Genomic DNA, 24,202 nt, shown 5'->3' on the forward strand with positions numbered 1-24,202 from the left:
GAGTCAGAGAATGGAACAGAAAGAAATGAGAAAAAGTTCTTTTTCTCTTGGCCTGTGGAATATGTGGCTTGGTGTAGCGAACCCACAATATATCTGTCTGCAAATTGCCATTCAGTACCTTGTACCAGCTCTCTACTCTGGAGTTTCTTTCAGGCCTAGTCATGATATTCTATAATCATTCTGGTTTATTTTCTACATATCGGAGCACCAGGGTGAAACTGAGACCTCTCCAGAAAAAATCAGAATGCCCAGTAATCCTAAAATTGTCTGGTTTTCATCATTCCCGCTATGCTACTTACTAACTCTTACGCTACTTGGTCTTTTTTCTTACTGCCATGCTGGCAGCAGTCTGGCATAGCTGTCCTCATCCCTGCACACGCATGAACGAACCTGCAGTTGGGACACGCTCTGTTTCACCAGCAGGTGTAGTGGCTCGATCTACATTTCTAATGCACGTTGGTTACTCCCTGGCTGGTTTTGCTTGTGCGGAGGTTGTGAAACCCTGCCAGAAAGCTTTAGCTTGTTTGGATGGTGCCAGGCTCGATGCCCTTGGTGGCTGAAGCCCTCTCAGAGTCCCCTGGGGAAGTGGCAGCCTGCCTGAGGGCAAAGCAAGTTTCTTCAGCTCCTCTTCTTTAGCCCTAGGTTGGAGGAGAGTGCCCCCTCTCAGGTACAAGGCTCCTCGCTAGGACTTCTCCTGTCAAATGAGGAGACAGACCCTGGCCTCCTATCTGTATCACATAGGTGATAATGTGAAGGTAAAGATGGGGTGGCTAAAACTTCTTGTATAGTCAGCTATCCCTGATTCCTGCAGACACAGCCCCAACCCCTGGCTCACCTAGTGCCAGCCCAGTCCTACCAAGCCAGGTGCCAGCCCTGCTGAGCCAGCCGTAGCACTTAGTATGAGTGTATCGGATTGCTCCTGTTGGCAGACAGTGCCAGCAAGAGGACATCTCCCTGCCCAAGGCTTTTCTAGCAGCTCCAGGTCCGTCGTGGAGGAAACCAAAACTCTTTCACTATGAAAAGAAGCCGTATAAAATCCCGACATTTATTTATTTTTTAATAACCCTTTTATTACCTTTTTCCCCCTCTACAGAACTGGAAAGCTGGTTTACTCTCACAATTTGGCTATAAAATATCCATAGCCATCCAGGCAAATCTTCCCTGGGAGAGTTCCCAGACACTACTCGTTTATAATAGATATGATGAGAGAGAAACAGAATACAAATGGAGCCTTTGGTATAAAATATTCAGCGACTAGCAGAGCAGGGTGATGTTGAATATCCCTCAGCTGACGAGAGAGCAGGGTGAAGGGGAGCTCCCTGGAGGCAATTCCCATTCTTCTGGAGTTATTTGGTCATCAGTTTTCCTTCCTCTGGCCCCCTCCGGAGCAAGCATTTGCATTGCTCTATGATCCTGCCAGCCCAAACACAAAAATCAGGGGGCGGGAAAGAAATCCTGTTTCCACCAGGCATTCAAGAAGGAGGGTGTCTTGCTTGCAGCAGGCGCAGATGTATCAAATGAGGAATTGCTTGCTTTCTTCAGGAGAGGAAGCTAGCCGTGGCAGGCAGAGACCAGTCACCAAGTTCAAAAAGCCTGTTTGCCGAGTTGGCTTGATGAGTCAGCATTGCATCTGGGAGCAGATCCTCAAGTCCTTGCTTCAGCCATCAGACTCCTCTTCCTCCCTTCCCAGGGGCTACCTGGGTGGAGGAAGCTCTGAGGAGACAGCGTCCCCGAAGGACTGCTCCCACCGCAGTCCCCTGCCACCTCTCTCTCACGTCTCCTAGCTCAATGGTAGCCAGTTTGATCTTCACAGCCTCCTGCCTGCTGCTGGATGCTCTCACAGACCCTGCAGCAAGAGATGCCTTCATGGCCAGATCACAGAAGGAAGGTTGCTCAGAGGGACAAGGAAATTTCAGCCACAGTGAATTTAGCTTTTTGTGTGGCCATTGTGGTCCCCATGGTACAGAGGGATTGCTAATGCTATAGTTCCCTATCTTGTGAGCCTGTGACTCTGCTTATGGGGAAAACACTTGGGTCAAAGAGTTTACTTGCTCACAGGGGTGCCTGAATAAAAGCAGTGATGTAGGATGTACCCAAGCAGCATTTTTTTAGCCTCCTGATTTGTGAGCTCACTAGTAGACCCTTTTCAAACTATGTTTGCTGTGTTTTTAATAGCAGGAGTCACTGCACACAGGCTTATGACGAGATACAGCCTCAGTGAGGGGAGGAGGCAAAGACCCCTCCTTGCCCTGGGGTACCTCCCAAGACAGGACTGTTCAGCTGCTTCCTGTAGTGAAACTGGCAAGTCCTGGGCTTCAAGAGCTGGGCCTCATGGAATGCAATGTCTGAAGACCCTGCTCTTGGCTTGCAATTTTTGTACTTTGAGCCTCCTTTCTGCACTAGCAGTATCGTGGTCTTCCCTTGGCTAGTTCCTCTCCCAGAAATCAGGGAACATGCTTATTTTCTGTCATGTGTCCAGCATTTATGAAACTCATGGAGAGTTAAAGGTGCTGTTGTTCCAGCTTAGTGCTGACACAGACCTTATCTGACCACCCCAGCTAAGTCTAGCCTATGTATAATCAAGATGGGAAGCTTCCAATGAAATGGTAAACTACTCATTGTTCTCTACAGCTTCTTGAGGAGGAGAGGTGGAGAGAGAGGTGCTGATCTCGTCCCTGGTATCCAGTGACAGGATGCATGGGAATGGTTCAAAGCTGCATCAGGGGAGGACCAAACTAGATACTAGGAAACATTTCTTTACTGAGAGGGTAGTCAGACACTGGAACAGGCTTCCTAGAGAGGTGATGGAAGTGGTCAGGCAGTTGGAATAGATGATGGTTGTAGGTCCCTTCCAACTGAACTCTTCTCTTCTCTTCTCTTCTCTTCTCTTCTCTTCTCTTCTCTTCTCTCCTCTTCTCTTCTTTCTCTCTTCTCTTTCTCTTTCTATTCTACTCTATTCTATTCTAAGATACTGTGGGGAACAGTGCTTGGGATTGATTAAGAGGAATTTTGGTTCTGAGTCACTAGAAACAGTGAGACCTGATCAGATCACTTGCCCCAGCATCCAAGTTCAAGGAAGCCATAAGCTGTTTCACAGAGATAACTGGGTTGTAGACAGGCCACTTAAACTGGTGGTGTTACCACTGATGCCCTCCTGATGAGTAGGAAACACAGATCTGGAAGGCCTGCCAAACTGAATTGCTTCTCTACTTCTTCAACTCAGATAATGCAACCAGTGTAAAGGTGTGTCTGAGAGGTCATGGCAGATGATCACACATAGGAGCCAGTGTTAGCACAGATGCCATGTGCCTGCATCATCTTTCTGACAAGTGACAGTAGTCAGAGCTGTCAGGTCACACAGATTGATAGGTACCAGCTATGCCAATGCAAAAGCAATTTGAACCACAATGACGTCCCTTTTGTAAGATTCAACATTGTAGCTCACTCGTTCCTACCCAAACCTTGTTTATGAACACCCTGCTACTGCTCACAGTTATGCAGGTGGCACCCTGGAGGTAGTTCATTCTGTTGGATATATAAAGTTTGCCTTATATATAAATGCATCATTCATGAAATCCATGCCATTATCTCCAGTGCAATAACTCTACATGGTAGAGATTACATCACTGGATTGATTGAGGCGAGGCTGATTTTCCTAATGAGTATGATTCACTTCCCTCTAGGCTCTTGAAAACAAGTTGCAGTTACAGTTAAGTGAACAGTTTGTAATGAAAAAATGTATTCAATTTTTTTTAATACTCTTTCTTTTCCACTTATTCAGGTGGGTTCTTGGCTTTACTCGTTCCTCCATCAACAGATATGTATTTGACTAATGTTTTGTGCAGACATCCAGCAGCTTCCTGTGGGCTATGGTATGGACCCTCTGGATAGACTGTCTGGTAGTATGTGCTTTTTTGGGGGGGAAGTTAGTCAAATACTATGATCATGAGCAAGGATTATTAATACCTGGCAAGATGATAACCACATATTTATGAAGTGTCATTCAAGCTCTATAGGTTCAATACAGTGGCTCCGAACCAAAGACTTTTGAAGTCATTGTTTTTCTAAAGACTTCAGTAAACTTTGGATTAGAGCCATAGATTTAAAGATTATTAAGACCAGATGGGACGAATACATCATCTAATCAAACTTCCTACATAACCAAGGGCAGAGAACTCCCTTCAGTTACTCTTGCTGGAGCCCAGTAAATACTATGTGTCTACACCTTCATTGGATGTTTGCTTACAAAGAGCACCAACAGCATGCTTGACAAGGCTTGCAGATGTGCGACTGAATCATACCTGAGCTAAAGAGCTTGGCATGTAAAGCTGAAGAAGACATGGAGAGGAGGGAAAAGTCTTCAGATGTGGATTGGCTATACGTCATTTTTATTCCACAAGTAACGCGTCTTCATGTTGATGCAGGCATTCTGCTTAGTACATTGAAACTGCGTGCATTGATGCCCGCCTTTCCTTGCCCCTCACTGAAAGTGCACCACTGAATCAAGTTCCCAGTGCAGATAGCCACTGAAATGTTGCCTTCTTCAAAAGTCCTTTTTTTCTGTCTTACCAGTCATGATCTGACCATGTTCCTGCTGCAGAATTTGTTGGAAAGGTTGTCAGGGGCACTGGTTGCTGACACCAATTCATTTGCAGATGCCCTGAATCCCCACAGACCATCTTTGCTCCTGCTTACCTGATCTGAGTCACTGTTACTCGTCTGGTGGGAAGTTGCTATGATCCCCCCCTCCCTTTCTCCAGGCTCTCAGCAAAGCGTCTTTCCATTCAGACTTGGCTCACAGCAGCAGCAGCAGCCTTGTGCAAAGTTGAGTAGCTGTAAGGATATACTGCAACCTGATCATCTCCTGAGACATGAGGTGTTGCATCAATTATTCAGACCCTGAAATTGCTAGATACAAAACTTAACAGACACTTAAGAAATGGGAGCTCTCAGTGCATATCCAACTACTTCTTTAGCACTCCCAGGTCACTCTTCTGTGCTCTCCATGGAACATTAACTATCTCACCAGTGTCATAATTGTACAAGTGGAGACTGAAGCTGGTCATTCGAGCTACACATCTGGAGACCCCCCTGGGTGGTCTGACGGGATAAAGGCTGGCTGGCCAGAGTACACAACTATCTTGCACTACTTGTGCAACCATCCCAATCTGTTCTTGAACTTCAACAAGATATGATTTTGTAACATGTGTTGAAATGCTTCCCAGAAAATAAAAAATGCTCAACAAGTGTCAGTCATCACCATTACTTCCAGGAGTGACTGCCTCTCCCAAAGAGAGCTCTGCAGGGGTGACAGGCACCCCAGCACTTGAATTGAAGGAGTTTGCAGATCCAGGTTGGGGGTCTCACTGTCTCAGCCAGTCCCCTGGAAGTTTTCTGGTGAAATTTCAGCTGGGCATGAAATGGGAAAGGAGTCTTTTGCTATAATGCATCCTGCCTCAAAGCTGGGAACACAGCCTACTCTTAACAGCCTTCCTGCAGCAAACCACTTCCCAGGCCTGAAACATTCACCTCTCATGTCTCCTTGGGTCAAGCAGAGGAGGAGGCCAGAGAACAGATTTTGAGTGGTGTCTTCAGTTCAACAGGAAAAATATGTGATCTCAGCTGCTCATTCCTGCTGTCTTGCTAGCTTCAGCGTCACACTAAATCAGCCCATCTGCTCCAAGCCCTGCAGCCGTGCAGCTGCCCTGTGCTTGGCTCCCAGGACTGAGGGACCACAGACTGGGTGATGATGGGGAAATAGGTTGTTAACAGGGATAGAGAAGAGACAGGCAAAGTCTTCCTCAGCATAAGTACATCTTCTTCTGCAGGATTTTTCTCAGGAACCCTCCCACACACACCACTTGTGTGGTGGGCTCTGGGAGGCTCCCTCCTCTCTGGCTGAGGTCTTTGCAAAGCCTGCCCACTGAAAGGAGGCAGGCAGACTTTCCCTGTCTGGCTGTTGTGCTCCTTTAAACCTGTCAGTGTCTATGAAGCAGACTTCTGTTTCAGCTCGTCTGAGGGAGATGAGCACAGTGTGTGCTTTCAGTCTGAGAGCTGAGCGCATGAATGGCACAAAGGACCCAGTTGTCTCTGGTGGCAAAGATGAAAGGGTCTGTTATCAAAGCTGGGAGAAGATAGAGCATTTGCCTGGAGGTATCTGGGCATGTCATGAAACAGAAGGTGAACAAGGAGCAAGCAGACCTCACAGCAACGATGGTTCACTCCACTTCTTGAGTTGGCAGAATTTGTGGGAAAAGTTGCCTACACATGGTCTCCTTCTTGCTACATTCCTTGTACTTCCATTTTATAGATTCATAGAATCGTTCTGGTTGGAAAGGACCTTTAAGATTATCAAGTCCAACCATTAACCTAACACTACCAAGTCCACCACTAAACAGTATCCCTAAGCACCACATCTACATGTCTTTTAAATACCTCCAGGGATGGTGACTCCACCACTTCCCTGGGCAGCCTGTTCCACTGCTTGATAACCCTTTCAGTGAAGAAATTTTTCCTGATATCCAATCTAAACCTCCCCTAGGCTGGCCTCTCCTCCCTAAGGTAGTACCCAGGACTTCTGGGGATGACCAGGTACAGCAACAGCAAGAGGGAAGGAGCTGCCTGGCTGCCTTGAGACTGCTTGATTCCAGAAAATGTCGGAGAGGAGGAAAGAAGGGCTGCTGCAGCTCACTCGCTTGAGGCACAGAGCAAGTATAATGATTCTGTCCATGGGCTGGCAGGCGCTGCTGCCTATGGAGGCTCTTCTTCACAGCTGCTTCACCAGAGTAGGTCTCCAGCCCTGCCTTGAACTTGGTCTTTGTAGTGCAAAATCATGGTCTGGCATGGTCTGGCCTCTGTAGGGCCTTAGGACCATAATCCAGACAGTCCATTCTGGGGTTTGAGATTAATTTAGATGCTCTAATCTATAGTGCTCAACTTTGGGAGAGCAGTGAGTGATGCAGGCTGCCACATGAGAAGAGAGAGGTTGGTGTGTCTGACAAAGTCCAACACTGGCTGTCTTCCTACTTGGAACAAACAGGAGTCTGACCCCACGAAATCACCCTCTGGGCCTCCTTTGGAGCCATGTCTGGACATACCAAGCCCCTGTGCAGGTGGTTTTGCTGGCAGCTGAAGCTGGGGCCAGGTCCCCTTCCCCATCACATGCCCCATAAAGGCTAATTTATATGCCTTCTGTCCCCCTGCCCCACGTGCCCACCAGAAATGGTGAAGAAATAGTCCCACAATTGCTTATTAAATTGAAGGCAAGTTGGTGCCATGTTTGGGAGGATTAGGGCCACAATAAAGGCAGCAGGGCTGGGCTGTTCTGCTGCCTGCAGAAGCTGCCTGCCTTGCACTGGGGGAGTCAGGGCTTCGCGGGTGCATCCCCACCAGCACGTCCCATCCTGCTTGCCAGGAGCTGCACAGAGAAATGAAGGCAGCGGTGCCCATTGCAGTGCTGAGCACACAGGGCTCCCTCTGCCCTGCCTGGGGCTGTGTCAGAGGCTGTGCTGGGCTCGTACACAGCCATGGCCCTGATGAGTGACCAGCTCTGAACTTAGCCCTGAATCACTCTTTCCCCTTGCTCTGCTGAAATAATGTTTCCTTCTGCTACTACAGCCAGCTTTCCCTGACCAGACACTTTGTACCTTTATTACATCTTCCCTCCCAACAGGATTTCACTGACATTTTTTTACCTGTTAAACAGACAAAACCAAGGATTTGATACAACTGCCTAGTTTATTTATTCAAGCTCAGCAAGGAATGCAACACCTCTGTCTGGGAAGGGTCTGTTTCTGCCTGGTCTGCATTTACATAGATCATATTGTTGCAGGCTTGCTTGGAGAGCTCCAAAAAGGCAAGGATGAACTCTCTGGCTGCACAGTTAGAAGCAGTGGCTATGGAAAGGTCATAACTCCTTTCTTAGGGCTGGATGGATAGAAGAGGAGCTGCACAACTGTATTTAGACTAGGATATACCTCATCCTGCTCCACGACTTCAGGCAGGCTACATCCTGTGTGTGTGTTTGTATGGGGGATCCTTCCTAGGAGCAGAAGGGCAAACTCTAGATGAAGGGTGGTACAGGTTATTCTCAATCTCTAGAGATGGAGTTCTGCTCAAAATGTCCAGGAGAACTTCTTTCCACAGCTACATCCTCTTCTTCTTAGATGGGTAGATCTCTAAGTGTGCACATCCTTAGCCTCTACAAGGATTTCTGGATAAAAACAAGCTGTTGAGGCAGGTCTGGAGTATAAAATAACAGGAGACATTTCCAACAAATATATGTTTTTTCTTGTAATGCAAATTCCTCCCTTTTGGGGCTGGTGGTATTTCCTAAAGAGTGAGAAATCCCATGAGAAAGAATCTTTGTGTAGAGAGGTGTATGGACAGAGAGAAGTTGTAAAGTATCATACATACTGGTTATGGAGGGAGTCATGCAAGGACCTGGAGTGTTAGCATGAATTATTATGGCACAGAGGACACAGAGCAAATGGGAGCTTCTCTGCACCCAGACAGTGCCTTCTGACAGCATGCTGCATATACCAGCATGGAGGGGGCAGTAGAAAGGCAGGATGAACCCCAGGAGGGATCTCCATCTTGTGATGGAGCATCACCGTGCAGCAACATGGCTTGGTAGCACATTTGGGGCTGCTAGGGGGCAAAGAGACCAGCAAGGCAGCTCAAGCACCATCCTGCTCAGTAAGCAAGCAGGAGACACACACTAAGGTGCTCCCCACCATTGACCCTGAGATTACTGGGTGCTTCCCAGTCCCATTGATGTGGGTCAGTGACCGCCTGTCTGGAAAAGCGTTTGTGTCCCCTGAGCCGGGGCTGAGAAGAGCAAACTCTGGAGAGGCTGTTTGGTCCCTGCGGGCTGAGTGCATGCTGTCCCCGCCGGGCTTGGCAAGGGAGGGGGACATGTGCTGGAGCGCAGATGTTGGGACACTCACTTAGCTCTGTTTTCCACTTTGCTGGGCTGTAAACAAGCACCAGTCCAGCTGAGAGAGTGTTAGGCACCGTCCTGCCTGCTTGCCTCCCTCTGCCTACAGAGGGCAAGAGGTCTTCAGGAGGTGTGGGGAAACTGAGGACCTGGTCGCTGTTAGGCTGAGTGTCTGGCCAGAAGGTAAGCGGGACATTGGCTTGGCAGGTGATAGGCAGAGGGAACCTGCTCCTAGCCTGATCCCATGGTCAGATCTGCTGTGAATTGCCGTGATGACTCCTGCGCTGGCCGTGGGCAGGCGCCGTGCAGCACAGCAGCGTGGTGAGCTGGCACATGGCAGCAGAGCTGATGCCCGCGGCAGCGTTCAGGGGCTGTGAAAACACAGCTGGGCTTGGGGCTGAGAGTCAGACACCCCATCTGGCATGTAGGGACATAGTCTGTATACATTGTCCCCTGCAAAATGTTTAAGTACGGGAAAGGGATGTGATTAAGCAAGATGGTATAATGAATCGGTCGTGAAGTTGGCGAAAAGCCTGAGGACTCCTGATTCTTGTCATTTAAATGCCAGACTCTGTACCCTCCCTCTTCTCTGTTCTGGCTGCATATTGGATAGGCCTTTGTTCTTCTGAGATAGCATAAATTTAATGTTATGGAGCGTGGAGATTTTTTTTTCTCCCTTTTTTGAATTCCTTAAACCACATCCTGTTGTCCACACATAGAAAGCCTGTTACTGGTCACAAACAACCTCTGAGGGAATTTTCCATGAAAAGGGGTGGCAGGATTTTGTTCCATACACACAGCATCAAAGATGGAAGTCTTGTATCATTCATCTTTCTATGCCAACACTTTCTCTAATTAGACCGTGGATCAAATGAGCAAAGGAGCTCAAGCATAGCTCCATTGCAAGTCTGCTCTTACCATATCACCATCTGCTCGCTATGTACACAGACAGGTGGGGATATGCTGGAGAGAAGGCACTGTAGCTGTAGTTTGCCTGCCTTCCCCCCGTTAGCACTTGCATTCCTCATCATGATGCAGACATGACCATACCATTGCATTTACCCCACTGCTTGTATGCCCCAGGTCCCCCCACCCTGCATGTCCACCCCAGGGGTCCAGCTATGTGTCCACTTTGCCTCTTTACAGTGCAGTGTTGTTGCTTCTCTGCTGGTCCATTCCCTTCATCCCAAAATTCATATGCATGCCAGACAGGTCAGATAGTGATGGATCATAGATCAATCTGTGCAATTGGCTTTGCCATGTCAGGGGATATTGCTTCAAGCCCATCCTCATTTAATGGTGGTTTAGGAGGTCAGGGGTGGAAATGTGTTTGTTTCTTTGATTTTTTTAAATCCACAGTAAAGTCCAAAGAAAATTCCCTGTAGCCAGATATAAGCAATTTTCACAGGTTTGCTGTAGGGAGAAAATTGCCAATCAAAACTTACCATATTGCTGTTTATATCCCCAGAAAGTCCCAGCCACAGGAGGGAACTGGAGGCTTTGATTCCCCTGATCCCTTTCACTGTAACCTCCCCACCGTAATGAGGCAGAAAGAGAGTGTCCCATAGCAATTAGTCAGCCTGTGGCACAGCACTGAACATGCTCAGTGCCTTTCTAAAGCCGATGGGGATGCCTCATGAGTAGAGGTGGGATAGTGGTGCTTTCCAAACTCTGATCAAGACTCCCTTTTCTCGCTATTGATGAGCTCTCTGAACCCTCCTGCTCTGAAGTTACTGAAGCGGTGGCTGCAGGAAGGGATCTGTGTAGTGACCCTGTGACTGGACACAGGGGACCCTGCACACCAAGCTAAGATCAGTTAAAGACATGTAGAGATGAAATTCTCTGTAATCAGGAGTGGAAAGCAGCTGAGAGGCTTTAATTGTCTTACTCTGCATATGTTAATACATGAAGCATCATTAGAGACTGAAAGAGTAAATACATCCTATCATGGCACGAAGACAACATTCCTAGAAATTATGAGTCAGTGCAAGCTGATGCTATTTCTCCATCTCTATCTGTGCTACAATTATTTTTCCACTCTCTGCTTTCTAGCTCTCAGAGCAGTAACTTTCCCCCACAGCACATAACTGAGAACACCAGCCTGACACTGGCTGTTATTCATTAATGTCCATTTAAATGAGAAAGGGGGAGAGACCTGTGTTTGTTGCTGGGATTGTAAACAGTAATAGATTCTTTCCGGGGACTGTCGTTCACTCCTGGGATTTGCCTGCACTAAGCTTTGGGCTTTTATTTTATGATCAGCGGTGTTAACACTAAACCATGCTTCAGGAAGCGATCAGAGGCCCTGTTAGAAAGTTAAGAGCTCTTTTCTCCCTGGCCTGATTTTAGCCCTCATATTGGGTCTGCAAGTGACTCTGCCAGACTATAAAAGGTCTGAGCCCTCTCCACACTGTGTATCTCTTTCCATCCACTGGACACCTCTTGCCCTGAATCCTTTCTTCTTATTATCTCAATCTGTCTTGCCTGCAGTTGAAATGCCGTGGGAATTTCCACAGCCCTGGATTCCCAGTTGGGTGCCAGACCTAAACTGGGGCTGCAGACAGGGTTTCTCATGGATAGCTGATCTCCTGAGACCGCCCCGTGCTGGAGCAGGGATCCTGCAGGAACACAGCAGGGAATCGCAGTGAGACCAGGCTGCGTGAGAGCCTGCGGCCAGCCCAGCTCCTGTCTGTGGATCCCGACAGTCTTCCCTACCCATCCCATGGAGCTCTGCTGCACTTGGCACAGCACCCCATCTCTCAGAGTGCAGCATCACCCTCCCTTTTCTTCCTAGCTGGTCTGGCTGCCTGCCTTCCATCTGAGCTGCATAAACTGAGCTATGCCTCAGCCTTTCCCCATCCCATCACCCCATATTAACCCCCCTCCCACCCCCCACAGCTGCCAGGCAGAGAGCTCTTGAGGAAACCTCTACCTTCTCTGCCATCCCGCATGGACTGTTCCCATGGCCCTGCCCTTACAGACCCTGCCTCCCTCCCAGTGCTGCCTGTGCCAGCTCTTCTGGAACTACACTGCCATTCAATGCAACAGTGAAGTCCCCATCCAATGGAAACTGAGAGAAGACCTTTTCTTGTTGTGAGAAGGTAACATTTAAAGGCATCCCTTGGGCTACTCTATCTGGCAGCCCAGCTGGTGCTCTTTTGTGTGAGTGCCACTCTTTTGAAATGCCAGCTCTGGTCTTAAAGGCAGCCAGCAGAAGGTACGGCTCGATCTCCCTGTAACAGATTCCTCATCACTCGTCACTGGCCTTTATTCTGCCTTTTGATTGGGAAGAAGGAATAATACAGGTTACAAGACAAATACGAAGATTGCCTTGTATGGAGAGAGGTAACAACAGGATTGCTGGTGTCCTGGGATTTCCCTTGTGTTTGCCTGTCTCTGGTCAGCTGGAGATTTAGCAGCAGATAGATGGCCTGTCTCTGTGTGTGCCTCACCAGCAGGTCCCCTTAGGAAATGCCAGACACATCTGACGAGGGAGATGGGGAAGGGGCAACAATAACAGAAATAGATAACAAAACTGACCAGCTGGATTTGGACTCTGATACAGGAAATTAGGCATATTTGTAGTATAAAACCAGGCAGAAGGGGTGGCTGCAACAGCTGGCACTGGAGAACATCCCAGATGGGTCTTTCACATCCCCACTGATGGAGGCGTGAGGGTTGGAGAGCAGGTCCCACTTTGGTTCTTTTTCAGTTTGTGACCACTGGAAAGGCAGAAGAGCTCAGGCACATATGTTCCCTAGTATCTTCTTGCTCAGGTCTCGTAAAATGTTTGCTATGTTTCTGAGCTCCCCTGTGAGTGAGTGTTATTATCCTTCTTCATTATCAGCATCATATCATGTCAGAAGATAAAAGCAGGTAAAAGCAGTTTGCTAAGGATCATGTGGCAAGTCAGTTCACAGCTGTGACAGACTCCTCACACCCCAGACATGCGTGGACCGTGCATTGGCCACCTCCTGCAAAGTGAGATTTGGGTATATAGTCTGTGCTCTAGGAGAGGCACCTTACAAGCATCCCATGGCTGGTTTGGGCTGAACTTGTGTGACATGCTGAAACCTACACAGGGAGTGAAGATAGTTAATTAGGCCTGAGATGGGTATTGCTGGATTGCATGGAGGTGGGTGTGGGCAGGTGAGAATTCACCAGAGGTCAGGAGCTACGAATGTTAATATCTACATAGGCTCCTCCTCTGTTTTTAGCCAGAGACTTTATCTATGGATTTTCATGACTATAAGTGGGATCCTGGAACAACATTTGATTTTAGGGCAGTGGGCTGAACCCAAAGCTTTCGCTTGGAAAACGCAAAGCCCTGCAGCACTTGTTCCATCACGCAGTTGGCTTTCGGGGCCAGACTGAAAAATGAAGATAAAGAAGCTCTGAGCAATTGGAAAGATGACTTGGAGCTTTCTGTAGTCCAGGACTGCAGTGTTTTATGGCTCTGCTTGGAGCTCAGATCTGAAGGTTCATTTCCAAGTACCTCCATCACAGGCTACATGCCCTTAAACTTGACTGACAGCCTGTGGCAGGCTGACACATGGTAGAAGGGAACAAAGTAGAAGATCTGCACAATCTTTAGCATCTACAACACTGTGGACCCAGTTCAGGTGGGACAGAGGCTTCTGTTTAGTTTGAAGTCCTGGAGTCTCTGCCATGCTTCCTAGAAGCACATTCCTAGTGACAGCATTACTGGGAAAGGGAGGTGGTGTGGTTCTTTCCCAGCCTCAGGGAGGCTCTGTAGCTTAGCAGGGATTGCAGGTAGGGCTATGAGATCTGTCTCCCCTTTGCAACTCTGAATGATTTGTAAGACAGTCAAGGGCATGCTGTTCAACTGTTTTGACCTTCCATCTTCCATACCTAGACAGGGGTGGTGAAACACTGCATGTTGTGGGCAGATAAGAGAGCTTCCTTTCTAATTGCAAACTTGCTCATATTCATTGTTGTTCTACTAGGGAATTTGAGGGCCAAAAGGTTGAAATTTTTTTCCTGAACCTGCAAGGACACGGAGCTGTCAGCCAGAATATACTCAGGCTTGGTTTGGGTTTAGGCCAGGCATTCACAGCCAGTGCTTTGGGGGCACTAATTTGCATTCCAGATGGTTCTCTGGGTCCCTTTCTATCTCGCCTTCACTTTTTTCCTGGGGCATCGAAGTTCATTTGCTGCCTGATTTGTCTCAGTACTGGCTGCTCAGCCAGGCTCTTGCACAGCAGATCCTAGCTGCAAGTCCCCAAATCAGGGTAGAATAGACAGCGGTTGTTTTTAATCCTTGCTTGCTAGCAGCTTCATATTAATTCTTCGTTCACTCTCAATCCCTCACCTCACCGGCTCTGGCTAATTAGCTGCTCTGAACACACTCCTGTTGACATTGATCTATGGGGTTATGGAGTTACTGCGTGGGCCATCAGTTTGACCAAGGGCCTCTGTGAGGACTAGATATCCTTCTTAGAGAGACTTTCCCTTGTAGAAAGCTCCTGAGGGCAGGGAGGACACCAAGAAACCAGTGGCTCAGAGCTGGTTTTGCTGGAGGCTCCCATGGTGACTTATCTTGTCCTTGGCACTGTGTTTCCAGAAAGGAGATCCCACTCGCTTACCTCTGTCTTCCCAAGGTTGTGCAGTGCCAGCTGGTCTCGAGAGAGAGAGAAACAAGTTATTTCACTCCTCATCTTGGATTGTGGTGTGCATCCCAAACTGGCTACCACTGGGGAAAGGAATTTGACACAATCTCCCTGTCCTGTCAGGCCTTCATCTAGTTTTCTCAGCTAGCATTAGGGCTAATACTTTTGAATATTTCCAGACAGTAACATGTCCCTCTTTCCTCAGTTCACTAAATTATACACATATTTCAGTCTTTTAACCTTTTCTTGTAAGTCAGACACTCAGAATCTAAACATTTCATCATCTTTATTATGCATCTCTGAACTCCCTGTGATGTATCTCTCGCTTTCTGACAGCCAGGTGCCTGATGGAGGTAATTCCAGGTCCCTGTCCTTCACACAGTGCCCCCAAGGCTGGTGTGCCAAGAATTAAGAATTTCAGGGGATCATGTAGAAGGGAGGTTATATGGGAAAGTCTCTTTCCCTGTCTCTTCCCCTGACCTCCTGCTGCCGCCTCTCAGAAGGGCATACCTGGGTGGGAAGGCAGCATCCCAAGTGCAGACAGACTATGGACATATGAGTAAGGGTTATTATTGCCTCTCTGCTCCCAGGTGTAATATGTCTATGTAGGGAGACCAGAAACACTGATGAGCAACAGCGTGACTAGAGTTGTGATTGATTTTTTTGGTTCACCAGCTGAATTGGAAAAAAAAAAAGAGAAAAAGTGTTTCAGGTCAACCCTGAGAGAATGTTTAAAGATGTGTTTTTTCACTGAAACAAAAAAGGAAAGAAAGTCAGCTGAGAGGATTACTAAAAAGATGCTGCAGGAAGACAAACTGAGATGGTTTCATTTGTGGGTGGAGGGTAGGGGTCTGTGACACTGTTTTCAGAGTGAGAACTGGAAATGCTTTGAGATTTGTTGGCTTTGGTTTTGCTTTAATGGCAGATGAAACCTTTTGAGAATTGCTTTGTTTAAAAGAACTTGAAGTCAGTGTTGATTCACAGGGTCTTTGTGTCCCTCTGAAAATGTGGGGCTGGAATGGTACAGGCAGTGTGGTACAGGCAATGCCATCCAGCACTAGCAAAGAACAGTTGCTTGCTCCAAGACTGTTTCCAGGGCAAGTGGGGCCTGTGGACTCAGGTCGTATTTCTGCAGCTGATGGCCAGGGCCAGGGCAGGGAGAGGGCTGTAAGCTGCATAGCATACATGAGGTGTTAGTGGTGAATGGGGAGAGGCAAACATGTGTCCTGGGCTTCCCAGTTCAAGTGGGATGTAGAGAAACTGGTGTGGTCCAACGGAGGGGCATCAGGATGGTCAAGGGCCAGGAGCAGAAGTCCTGGGAAGGAGAGGTTGAGGGAGCTGGACTTGCTCAGTCTGGCAAAGAGAAGGCTGCTATCAGCCCTTGGCCCCCAACTGTTTGAAGGTCAATTTCAAAGATAACAACGGAGCCAAAATCTTATTAGTAGTATTACACAAAATAATAGGGAAGAGCGGCCACAACTAATGGCACTGGACGTTCATATTGGACATTAGGAAAAGTTGATTTCCTCAGGGGATTTCAAGACTTGTCTAGGCAAAGCCATGCTGCCCTCATGTAGAGCTGGAGACAGCTTCAAGCAGAAGGTTGGATGGGATGCCTCTGGAGGTCCCTTGCATTTCTGCCACCCCCTTCTTGTGCCACCTCAGCCATACTACAGACTGCTTCTTCCTCATTCTGTCCTGTCTGTCTTCATCCGGGTCTGTGTCCTCCCTTGGACCGCCCAGATGGATGAAACATTGCCAGTCGCACTTACCCATCAACACAGGAGAAAGCTGTCTCCCTCTAGAGGTTACCGCTGGGACTCTGCAGGCTGTCCCTGGGCCGGCTGGGGCATACAGCTGTGGCTCGAGGCTGAGCCCCAGAGCTATGCCCGGGGCCAGCCCAGCAGGCAGGGTTGCTTGCCTGCCCTGGCACACCAGCACCCCGTTTCTCTCTTACAGGCTCCTTGAACCTGCTAGTTCGTGTGCGGAACAAGCGAGCCATCGACACCCAGGTCTGGTCACTCAGTGGGAACCGGGGGAACATGTGGCAGCAAGCACACGTGCCCATCAACCCGCCCGGGCCCTTCCAGGTAAGTCAGGTCCACAGCCAAGGAGCCGCCTGCCACCTGTCCTGTCCATTTGCCATGGGCTGTAGGAGACTTCCCAGCAGACATCTGCCTCCGTGGCACAGGGGCTTGTTGGGCACAGGGAGGGCACTAGGAGGTCTCCACCCCCAGGGTCACTGGGGCAAGGCAAGAGCTTGGTGGATGCACAGAAATCAAATCCACTTCTCTCTGAAGCCATCCAACGTTATGTGCAAACATCAGTTTGGCAGTATAAATTTTCTGATTATTGCTGGTTTAGAAACTGCTTGTCAAAGAGCTCCTTCTGATACCAGGTCTGTGCAAGAAGTCTGTTGGTGCTGAGCAGCTGGGGGATGCTGGCCTGTTGGTATAAAGTGACTTTGAGCACTAGAGGCTTCTTACAGACTGTGCTGCAAGAGCCCACCTCCATTGTCCTCCTGGTTTAGGACCACAGGACAGCCTGCGAATACGAACTGGCCGCTCTGTATCTGCCCGTCAAGTCATTTATGTGTACCTGGGAAGTGGGCTGCTTTGTTACTGGATGTTTTATTGCTCTTGGTTTTGCCCAACATGCTACTTTGCTGTTGTAGGGTTGTTTGTGAGAGCTGGGTCTGTGCAGGCTGGTAGGTTGTGGTACTGTGCAAAAATGCCCAGCGTGCTTTCGGATACTTTAAAATAATAAATAAGAATTTAGTTAGTTGCTTTGTTAGTTGTTTAGTTTGTTGGTTTTTTAGTGCAGCACACTTAATAAAGCAGAGCTCTACATGCTCATTTATTACTCTACAGATGTTCAGCACAAAGGGGTTGGTCCTGTAAGCAGTGGGGTCCAGCTCTCCAGATCCTATCAGTACTGGAGAAACAGGGAGGAATCATTCACTTGGGGACCTGATAAGATCTGGTCTGTGCCCTGCTGACCTCTGTAGAGCTCTGCAGCCCAGGGAGGGAGCAGGTCATTGTCCGCAGCCTCATGCAGGGCTCTGTCCCATGCTCTGCTTGCAGATCATCTTCGAAGGTGTCCGGGGCACAAGCTACGAGGGGGACATTGCCATCGATGACGTCACTCTGAAAAAAGGGGACTGTCCAAGGAAGCCAATTGGGCCGAATAAGGGTGAGAGCGTGCATGCCTCAGAGGAAAACGAGTCAGTAGGAGTGCATACGTGAATACATGTGCTAGGGATGCACAGCTGATTTCAGAGCACATTGACTTGTTGGTAAGACTCAACAAGATGGTTGGCTCCATCAGCAAAAGTCAGCAGAGGGGTTGTCAGACTCTTGAACTTGTTCTTTACAGTTATGAGTTAGCAAGAGCTCAGAGGAACAAGCAGATCCAATAGGGACTGTGCTGCCAGACACCAGCATGCTGAAGTTTGCACCGGTATGTTGGGTTGGGGGTGTCATCCCCAAGCAGCTAAAGGCGTCTGCAATATCTCATTTCCTGGAAACCTTTATGGGAGCTTTGAAAAAGGAAAGACCTTCTGCAGGCTCTAATGGCCTCTGCAGCATTAAGTCAGTCCTTCTCCACAAAAAAAAATCTGCCTTTTGGGGCCTGGATCCAGGGAGGGCTGGGCTTCTTCCCATTGCCCTCTGAGCAGAGAGGCACAGCCAAGCAGGGTGTTGCACATGCAGGATGGGAGCAAGCTACCTGAGCTGTATATCACCTCCCTCCCAATCCTGACAGTGAGTGCTTGAGGTAAATCCCACCGGCCCCTTTCCAGTCCATCTACATTATCCTGGTGCCAGCATTGCAGAAATGGAGACAATCCCACTCTCACTGAGGTGCACCATAGGTTGAAGACATAGCAAGGTACATAAGCAGTGCGTAGGCATTAGTCCTTGGGTGGGAATCACTGGTGTGCCTCATGCCTTAGTCCTGCCTGTGCACTCGATAACATGCCCCAGGTGGGCAGGAGAGCAAATGTTTGGAGTATGCAAACCAAAGCCAGACAGGCACTTGTGAGCAAGGTTCAATTTATCTTATTTATTTTTGAAGGAAAAAAGCCTTGTTGAGGAAGAGTCACTTTCAGCAATTTTCTTAAGTCCAAAGGTGAAGGGGGAAACAAAACATCAAAAAAGTCAGAACACCCTAAAAATTTAAAATTTCAGGTGCAGGTAAAGGTCTGTTTCAGCCTAGGACGGTCAAGCTGTAACCAAAACACAAGCAGAACCTTTTGTTTGACTCACGTTTAATCTCCTGGGGAAGAAAGGAGAGTTGGATTGCAAAAGTAACTAAGATTCAACCTTTTCTCCCAAGCTGGAAAAGAAATAATTTTGGGAAGCCTTGAGAACATCCAGGGAAGGCTAGAAAGATCTTCCAGTAGAACTGGGAGGGGCTTTGTGGTTCGGGGTGGGAGGAAAGGCTGAGACACTGATGTGCGCTGACATGTTTGATGAGGTCAGGATCCGTCCTGTCACTAATTCTTTTTCTCTCTTCTCGGCTGGCAGCGGTTGCTCTTCCAGGAAATGGTGTCCCAGCCCGGCACAGCCCTTGTCTTTGTGGCCCATTGACTTTCTTCCTTTACGTGCTGCTCAGATGATGGCAAGCGAGCGCTCCTGTCTTCGGACCGAGACATTCCTGCTCCTTTCCTACTCAGCCACCTCTGCTCCTCTTCTTCCCCTCCTCACTGGCACACCAAAGTGTCCATACGTTACCAAAGACTGACAGGCATGACCACGTAAAGGGATCTGGTTCAGAACTGGAGCACTCCTTGAGAAAGTCATAATGTCTAGAACAAAATTAAAAAATAAAGAGACAAATTTTTTAAAAGCACGTGAACGAGAGTGTGAGAGAGAGAGGAAGGAGGGAAGGAAAGAAACAGAAACACACAGAAAAGATGGAATAAAAGACAAAAAATAGGAATGAAGAAACTCAAAGAGCAAATGAAGGCGGAAAAAACCATCCCCATGTTTCCTTGGGAATGTCGGACAGGGCTTCCTCAGGGAAGTGAGAACTTGTTTTAAACAAACAAACAAAAATATATTAAAGCACAAATTTCTACCAGAACAGTTACCTTCTTTACTGAAGAGCCCACAGCTTAGTGGATGATGTACCACAGTACTCCCCCCTGTCTCCCCATGCTTTCCCGCTGTCTGGGGCTGCCCCACTTTGGCTGCAGCTCCCTGCAGTAACGCCAGCCTCGACCGTGGGGCACCAGCCGCCCCGTGTGCTGGTGGCTGGAGCATCTTGCCTCGCACCGCATGTGCTTCAGTGTCTCCATCCATTCACATCTTCCAGGCTCTCATGTATTTAATTGCCCGCTGTGTGGTTTGCTTTGGCTTTTCCCCACCACTCTGTGCTTCTCACCCACCAGCCTGAAGAAGATGGAGCAGGAATGGACCCATCACATGGACCATGCTGAGTGGTGGAGAAGTCCCGGCTGGATCCGGCTGCAGTGTTGGCCTCTGAGCATCTCTTTCTCTCTCTCAGCACTCTTGCTGGGTGGAGAAACTATGAGAGCAGGTCTGAGCTGCAGACAGAAAGATGTCTCTGGGGCTGAGGGATGGGGTGGGGTGGGATGGGATGGGATGGGAAGGGATGCAGATTGGCTTCCCCCTGTGAATGCTGAGATGAGAGTCACCTCAGCCCTAAGCCCAGGATTGCTTCTCTGCCTTTCTTTCGTTACCTGTTTATTTTGGTCTTTTATTCCATTGCTTAACTTCCCCCACCTCAAGCTTTTTGGATTATGGGAAGAGTCAGGCATTTAAATCTTCTTCAGCCAGACAGCGGTTCTGTGCCCATGACCCAGCCCTTGAGCCAGCAGTTCAGGCAGCTCCAGTACTGCCCTCTCACCTTCTGAGGCCTTTTAGCACACACAGTGCGTTAGCTGCAGAGTGGGTGAAGTGTGGCAACAGCATCACTGCTCAGGGGAGAGGTGGCTGAATTTTGTCAGCCTGTGCAATCTCACAGGCACTCAGCTTCCACTGCCAAAGTAGTGGGCAGAGGAGCTGAAAGGTGGAACAGGCAGGAAGGTGCACCAAGAAGGATGTAGGCAGGCAGGTTGACCCAGAAGTGAGGGTTGTGCTGAACTGCGTCCCCGTTTTCCACTGAGGAACAGGGGAACAGGGATGTGGGAAATTCACCTTTCTCTTGTTCGCATCTCTGGTGTCTCCCTCTGCTGCAGACCTAACCTCCTCAGGGTGGAGACGCATGCTCCTCCAGATGAACCCCCAGGAGAAGGGTCTGCTCTGCAACAGCCAAGTGGGAGCTGTGATAGCCTTGTTGCAACTGGAAGCAGCTCTGGGCATGACTTATCTCTCTGAACAGTGCAGAGTTAGCCCCACAGGACTGTGAACTGGGGTTTACTGGCCCACACTTTGGCAGTTCAGTTAAGTGGGACTTTCCCCCTAAGGGACACCCCATCCAAAGTCCATATTTGGGGCACTACAGATGTGTGATGAGCTAGCTCTCTCACCAGAGCCCCCAGTACCCACGGCTTCTTACCCATTTCTGATGAATATATCAGCTTCTCTGAGACAGCTGTGTTTGTCTAAAATCACCTGAATGTATTAGCTGCCTCCTGCATTGCTCAGCTTCCAGCAACAGCTGGTGTCTCATTTCCTCCACTGATGGATGGGGAAAGCTCTTATTTAACTCCAAAGAGATCCAGTTCGAAGTCTTGAAACCCGTCACTTTCTAGCTCCTGGAAGGGCATTCATCTGCACTAATGCTCCTCAGCCACCATTGGAGAGAGAAGGGACATCGGCTCTGAGGGACAAAGGGACCTCCTTTACAGGAGGCCTTGCAAGACACTGAGATGGGATGATACGAGTCTCCCTTGCTCCTGTGGGTTTTCTCCGCTTCCAAGAATGAAGTCTGTGTCTTTTCTGTCTCCACTCCTCTCTCCAGAGCCCAGAACTCAATCACACTGCATATTTGACCAGGAAACCTGTAGCTGTCTCCCAAGGCCAGGCAGTGTTGTGGGATGCTGTGGATGCCGACAGCGATTCTGCTTCTTGCTGTCTGTTGCCATTTTTATGGGCAGTCAGTGCCACCATCATCTTTTCGCTGAGTTCTTTCAGCCCTATGCTCTTCCTTTCCTCCATGCTTCTTGGAGGCCAGAAGTCATCACCCACTCCTGATAAGAGTCCACGTTCACTCCTAGGAGAGAGACGGTGCTTTCCAGGGGCCCTTGGATGCTTTATGGTGGCTCCTGATCTGTCAGCAGGAAAACATTTGTGTTATGTTGCTGGTTCCGGGGAGCTTCTGCTGGGCAGAAGGTGGAGACAGGAGCGTTTCCCCATCAGTAAGAGATAGCCCAGGGCAACCATCTCACCTTCTAAGCTCTTAGGCAGAGACCCTTGTGGCCTTCCTTCTACTGGCTGCTTAGCCAGGGTTGCTCAAGCATGTTTTGCTGATGTTTAGTGGCCAGCAGAGGTGCTGCGGGGCTGGGGAAGTTCAGCCTGAAGGTTCAGGATCACGGACAAAGCGTTATCTGTGAGGCAAGTGTCAGCAAAGGGGCACCACATTTTTAGAAAGGGACACCTGCAGGAAGGGTGTCCATGGCCTGCTACCAGCTCCTGCAAGAAAGGATGTCGTAAGTGCCTCACCAAGCCAACCCACAGCACAGAGGGCAAGAAGCCCATAGATGGCAGTGGGTCCAGGGCAGAGCAAGCAGATCACCCCAGCCCCAGGTGAAGCCTTCTTCTGCTGTCCAGCATGGGTCCATTAGTTTCAGTAAAAGTCTCAGGGAGTCCCTTCCCACTTAGACCTCTGCTCCTTTATCTCTGGCTAGAAAGTAGACGGTGGTGAGTTTGGGGGAAAGTCATTAACCCAAGTGCCTCAGCTTGTCAGAAGTACCGAGGATGAAAGGACTTCATTTCTGTGGCAGACGCGCTGAGAAAGGGTAGCAGGGGAAAGAGGCACTTCAGCAGCAAGGATGAGAAGCTGTGCAATGATGGGGTGGGGGGGAGAGGCAGTGTCCCTCCTCTCTGAGGGCAGTGGTATTTGTGTTTTACTACCCCACGCCTGAGGGGGCAATTCTGCTTGCAGTAGTAATGCATCCCAGGTGAGATATAAAGCCATGCTCCTTATACCTTGCAATTAAAGATCCCCTCACGCTTTTCACAGTGTTCTGGCTAAATTACAGTCCTTAAACTTAATTACAGACTGTCTTCTTAAATATCTGTTGCAGTCTCAACATTATGTTTCTCTTCCTGATGTTTTATGTTGCTCTGTGTCTATTGAGTAGCTGCTTTATTCCACTCCAGAAGTGGCTGCATTTCAGTGATGCTGGAGATTATTCCTGTACATAGTATGAAAGTCCCTGCAGAGGAAAAGTGCAATATAAATTTAAGAGAGTGCTTTTATTTACAAGGAGACCTCTGCTTGGTAGTTGTAGAAATACATTAGAAAGAATGCTGTGTGGGTGTTAGCTGATATATACTCAATTTCTTTTTTTTTCAGGGTATAAAACACAAAATATGTGAGTGTGCAGGCTCCTGGGTATAAGTTGTAGATATTAGAAGTAATGAATGCTACTGTGTAGTTACAAGTGAGGCTTACAAAGAAACTTTCACTTGAAACCTCTTTTTGTAGTTGTTCATTGTATTCTGAAAAAATATACTTTTTAATTATAATTTTCCATAGTTCAATGCAAGTCCCAATAACGGGTCATCAACAGGACCTTAATCCATGGCTTTTAACAATATGAACACGAATTCCTACCGTGTGCTCTGAAAAGCAACTCCTGGCTGGCAATAGTAATAGACTATTTTTCTTCCACGTAGATCAGCCACTGGAAAGCGACAGAGCTAATATGTTTCATTTGACGTGGAGTTAAGTAATTTGGAACGCCTGAGCGCAACTCTTCCCAGCCATATGGGAGTGAAAAAACATTTCATCTATATGAAAAACTTTGTGTAGTGCACAAACAGTTCGGAAACTTCTGAAGTGAAGCGTTGTGATGGGCATGCACGCAGAGCTACCGCAGCAGAGCTACGCGGCGTGCTGCCTGAAGAGCAGCTGTGGCAGCAGCGATATGGAGCTCTTCTTCTGGGAAGTAGCTTTCTCCTGGAAGGAAATAGGGTGGCAATCAGGGAAAAAGTAGCGGGGGGTTCAGATGTTTAGGCTGGTAAATTTCTTGCAAAAATAATTTATGGATGTATGAATGAGTGTAGTAAACGTGATACAAATTGTATTTTATTCCCTATTGCTATTCAAAGTATAGAAATTTAATTTCTTTCTATATGGAATCCTGTGGGTGCACTACTCCAGAACGACACAAAAATGCTTTAGTACCAAAGGGAGAGCAGGGTCCGGATTCCTCCTCCTCAGCCCGTCCCTATCAGTCTGTGCCAGGAAAAGCACCCTGCTTTTGGGTTGATGCCTGCGCTTCTCAGCCTGGGAGGGACAGTCACTGGGAGCAGCAAGCGGCACTGGTGGGAGAAGCATCCCTCCATCACACCATGGCTGTCCTGAGCCTTGTCTCCAGCGTGAAGCGGTCCCTGCACAAGGCACTGGCAGGAGCAAGCCCTGCTCCCCACTAGCTCTCAGCGAGGCTGAGGCAGGGAGCTTTACCTGTGGGAATAGCCAGGGGGTCCTTCACGCTGCCCTG

General features: G+C 48.5%; 1 protein-coding gene across 1 annotated transcript in view; it reads left to right on the forward strand.

Moving 5' to 3' along the window:
* The window catches only part of MDGA1 (MAM domain containing glycosylphosphatidylinositol anchor 1), a 147,702-nt gene extending 128,516 nt beyond the window's left edge, over nucleotides 1-19,186 (forward strand). The window contains exons 15-17 of the mRNA XM_068410735.1: nucleotides 16,528-16,658; nucleotides 17,652-17,760; nucleotides 19,095-19,186. Coding sequence (XP_068266836.1) covers nucleotides 16,528-16,658; nucleotides 17,652-17,760; nucleotides 19,095-19,186 — 332 coding nt within the window. The remainder of the gene's footprint in view (nucleotides 1-16,527; nucleotides 16,659-17,651; nucleotides 17,761-19,094) is intronic.
* Nucleotides 19,187-24,202: the final 5,016 nt, after the last annotated feature.

This window comes from Nyctibius grandis, chromosome 1, assembly GCF_013368605.1.
Source record: "Nyctibius grandis isolate bNycGra1 chromosome 1, bNycGra1.pri, whole genome shotgun sequence".
NCBI classification, from domain to species: domain Eukaryota; kingdom Metazoa; phylum Chordata; class Aves; order Nyctibiiformes; family Nyctibiidae; genus Nyctibius; species Nyctibius grandis.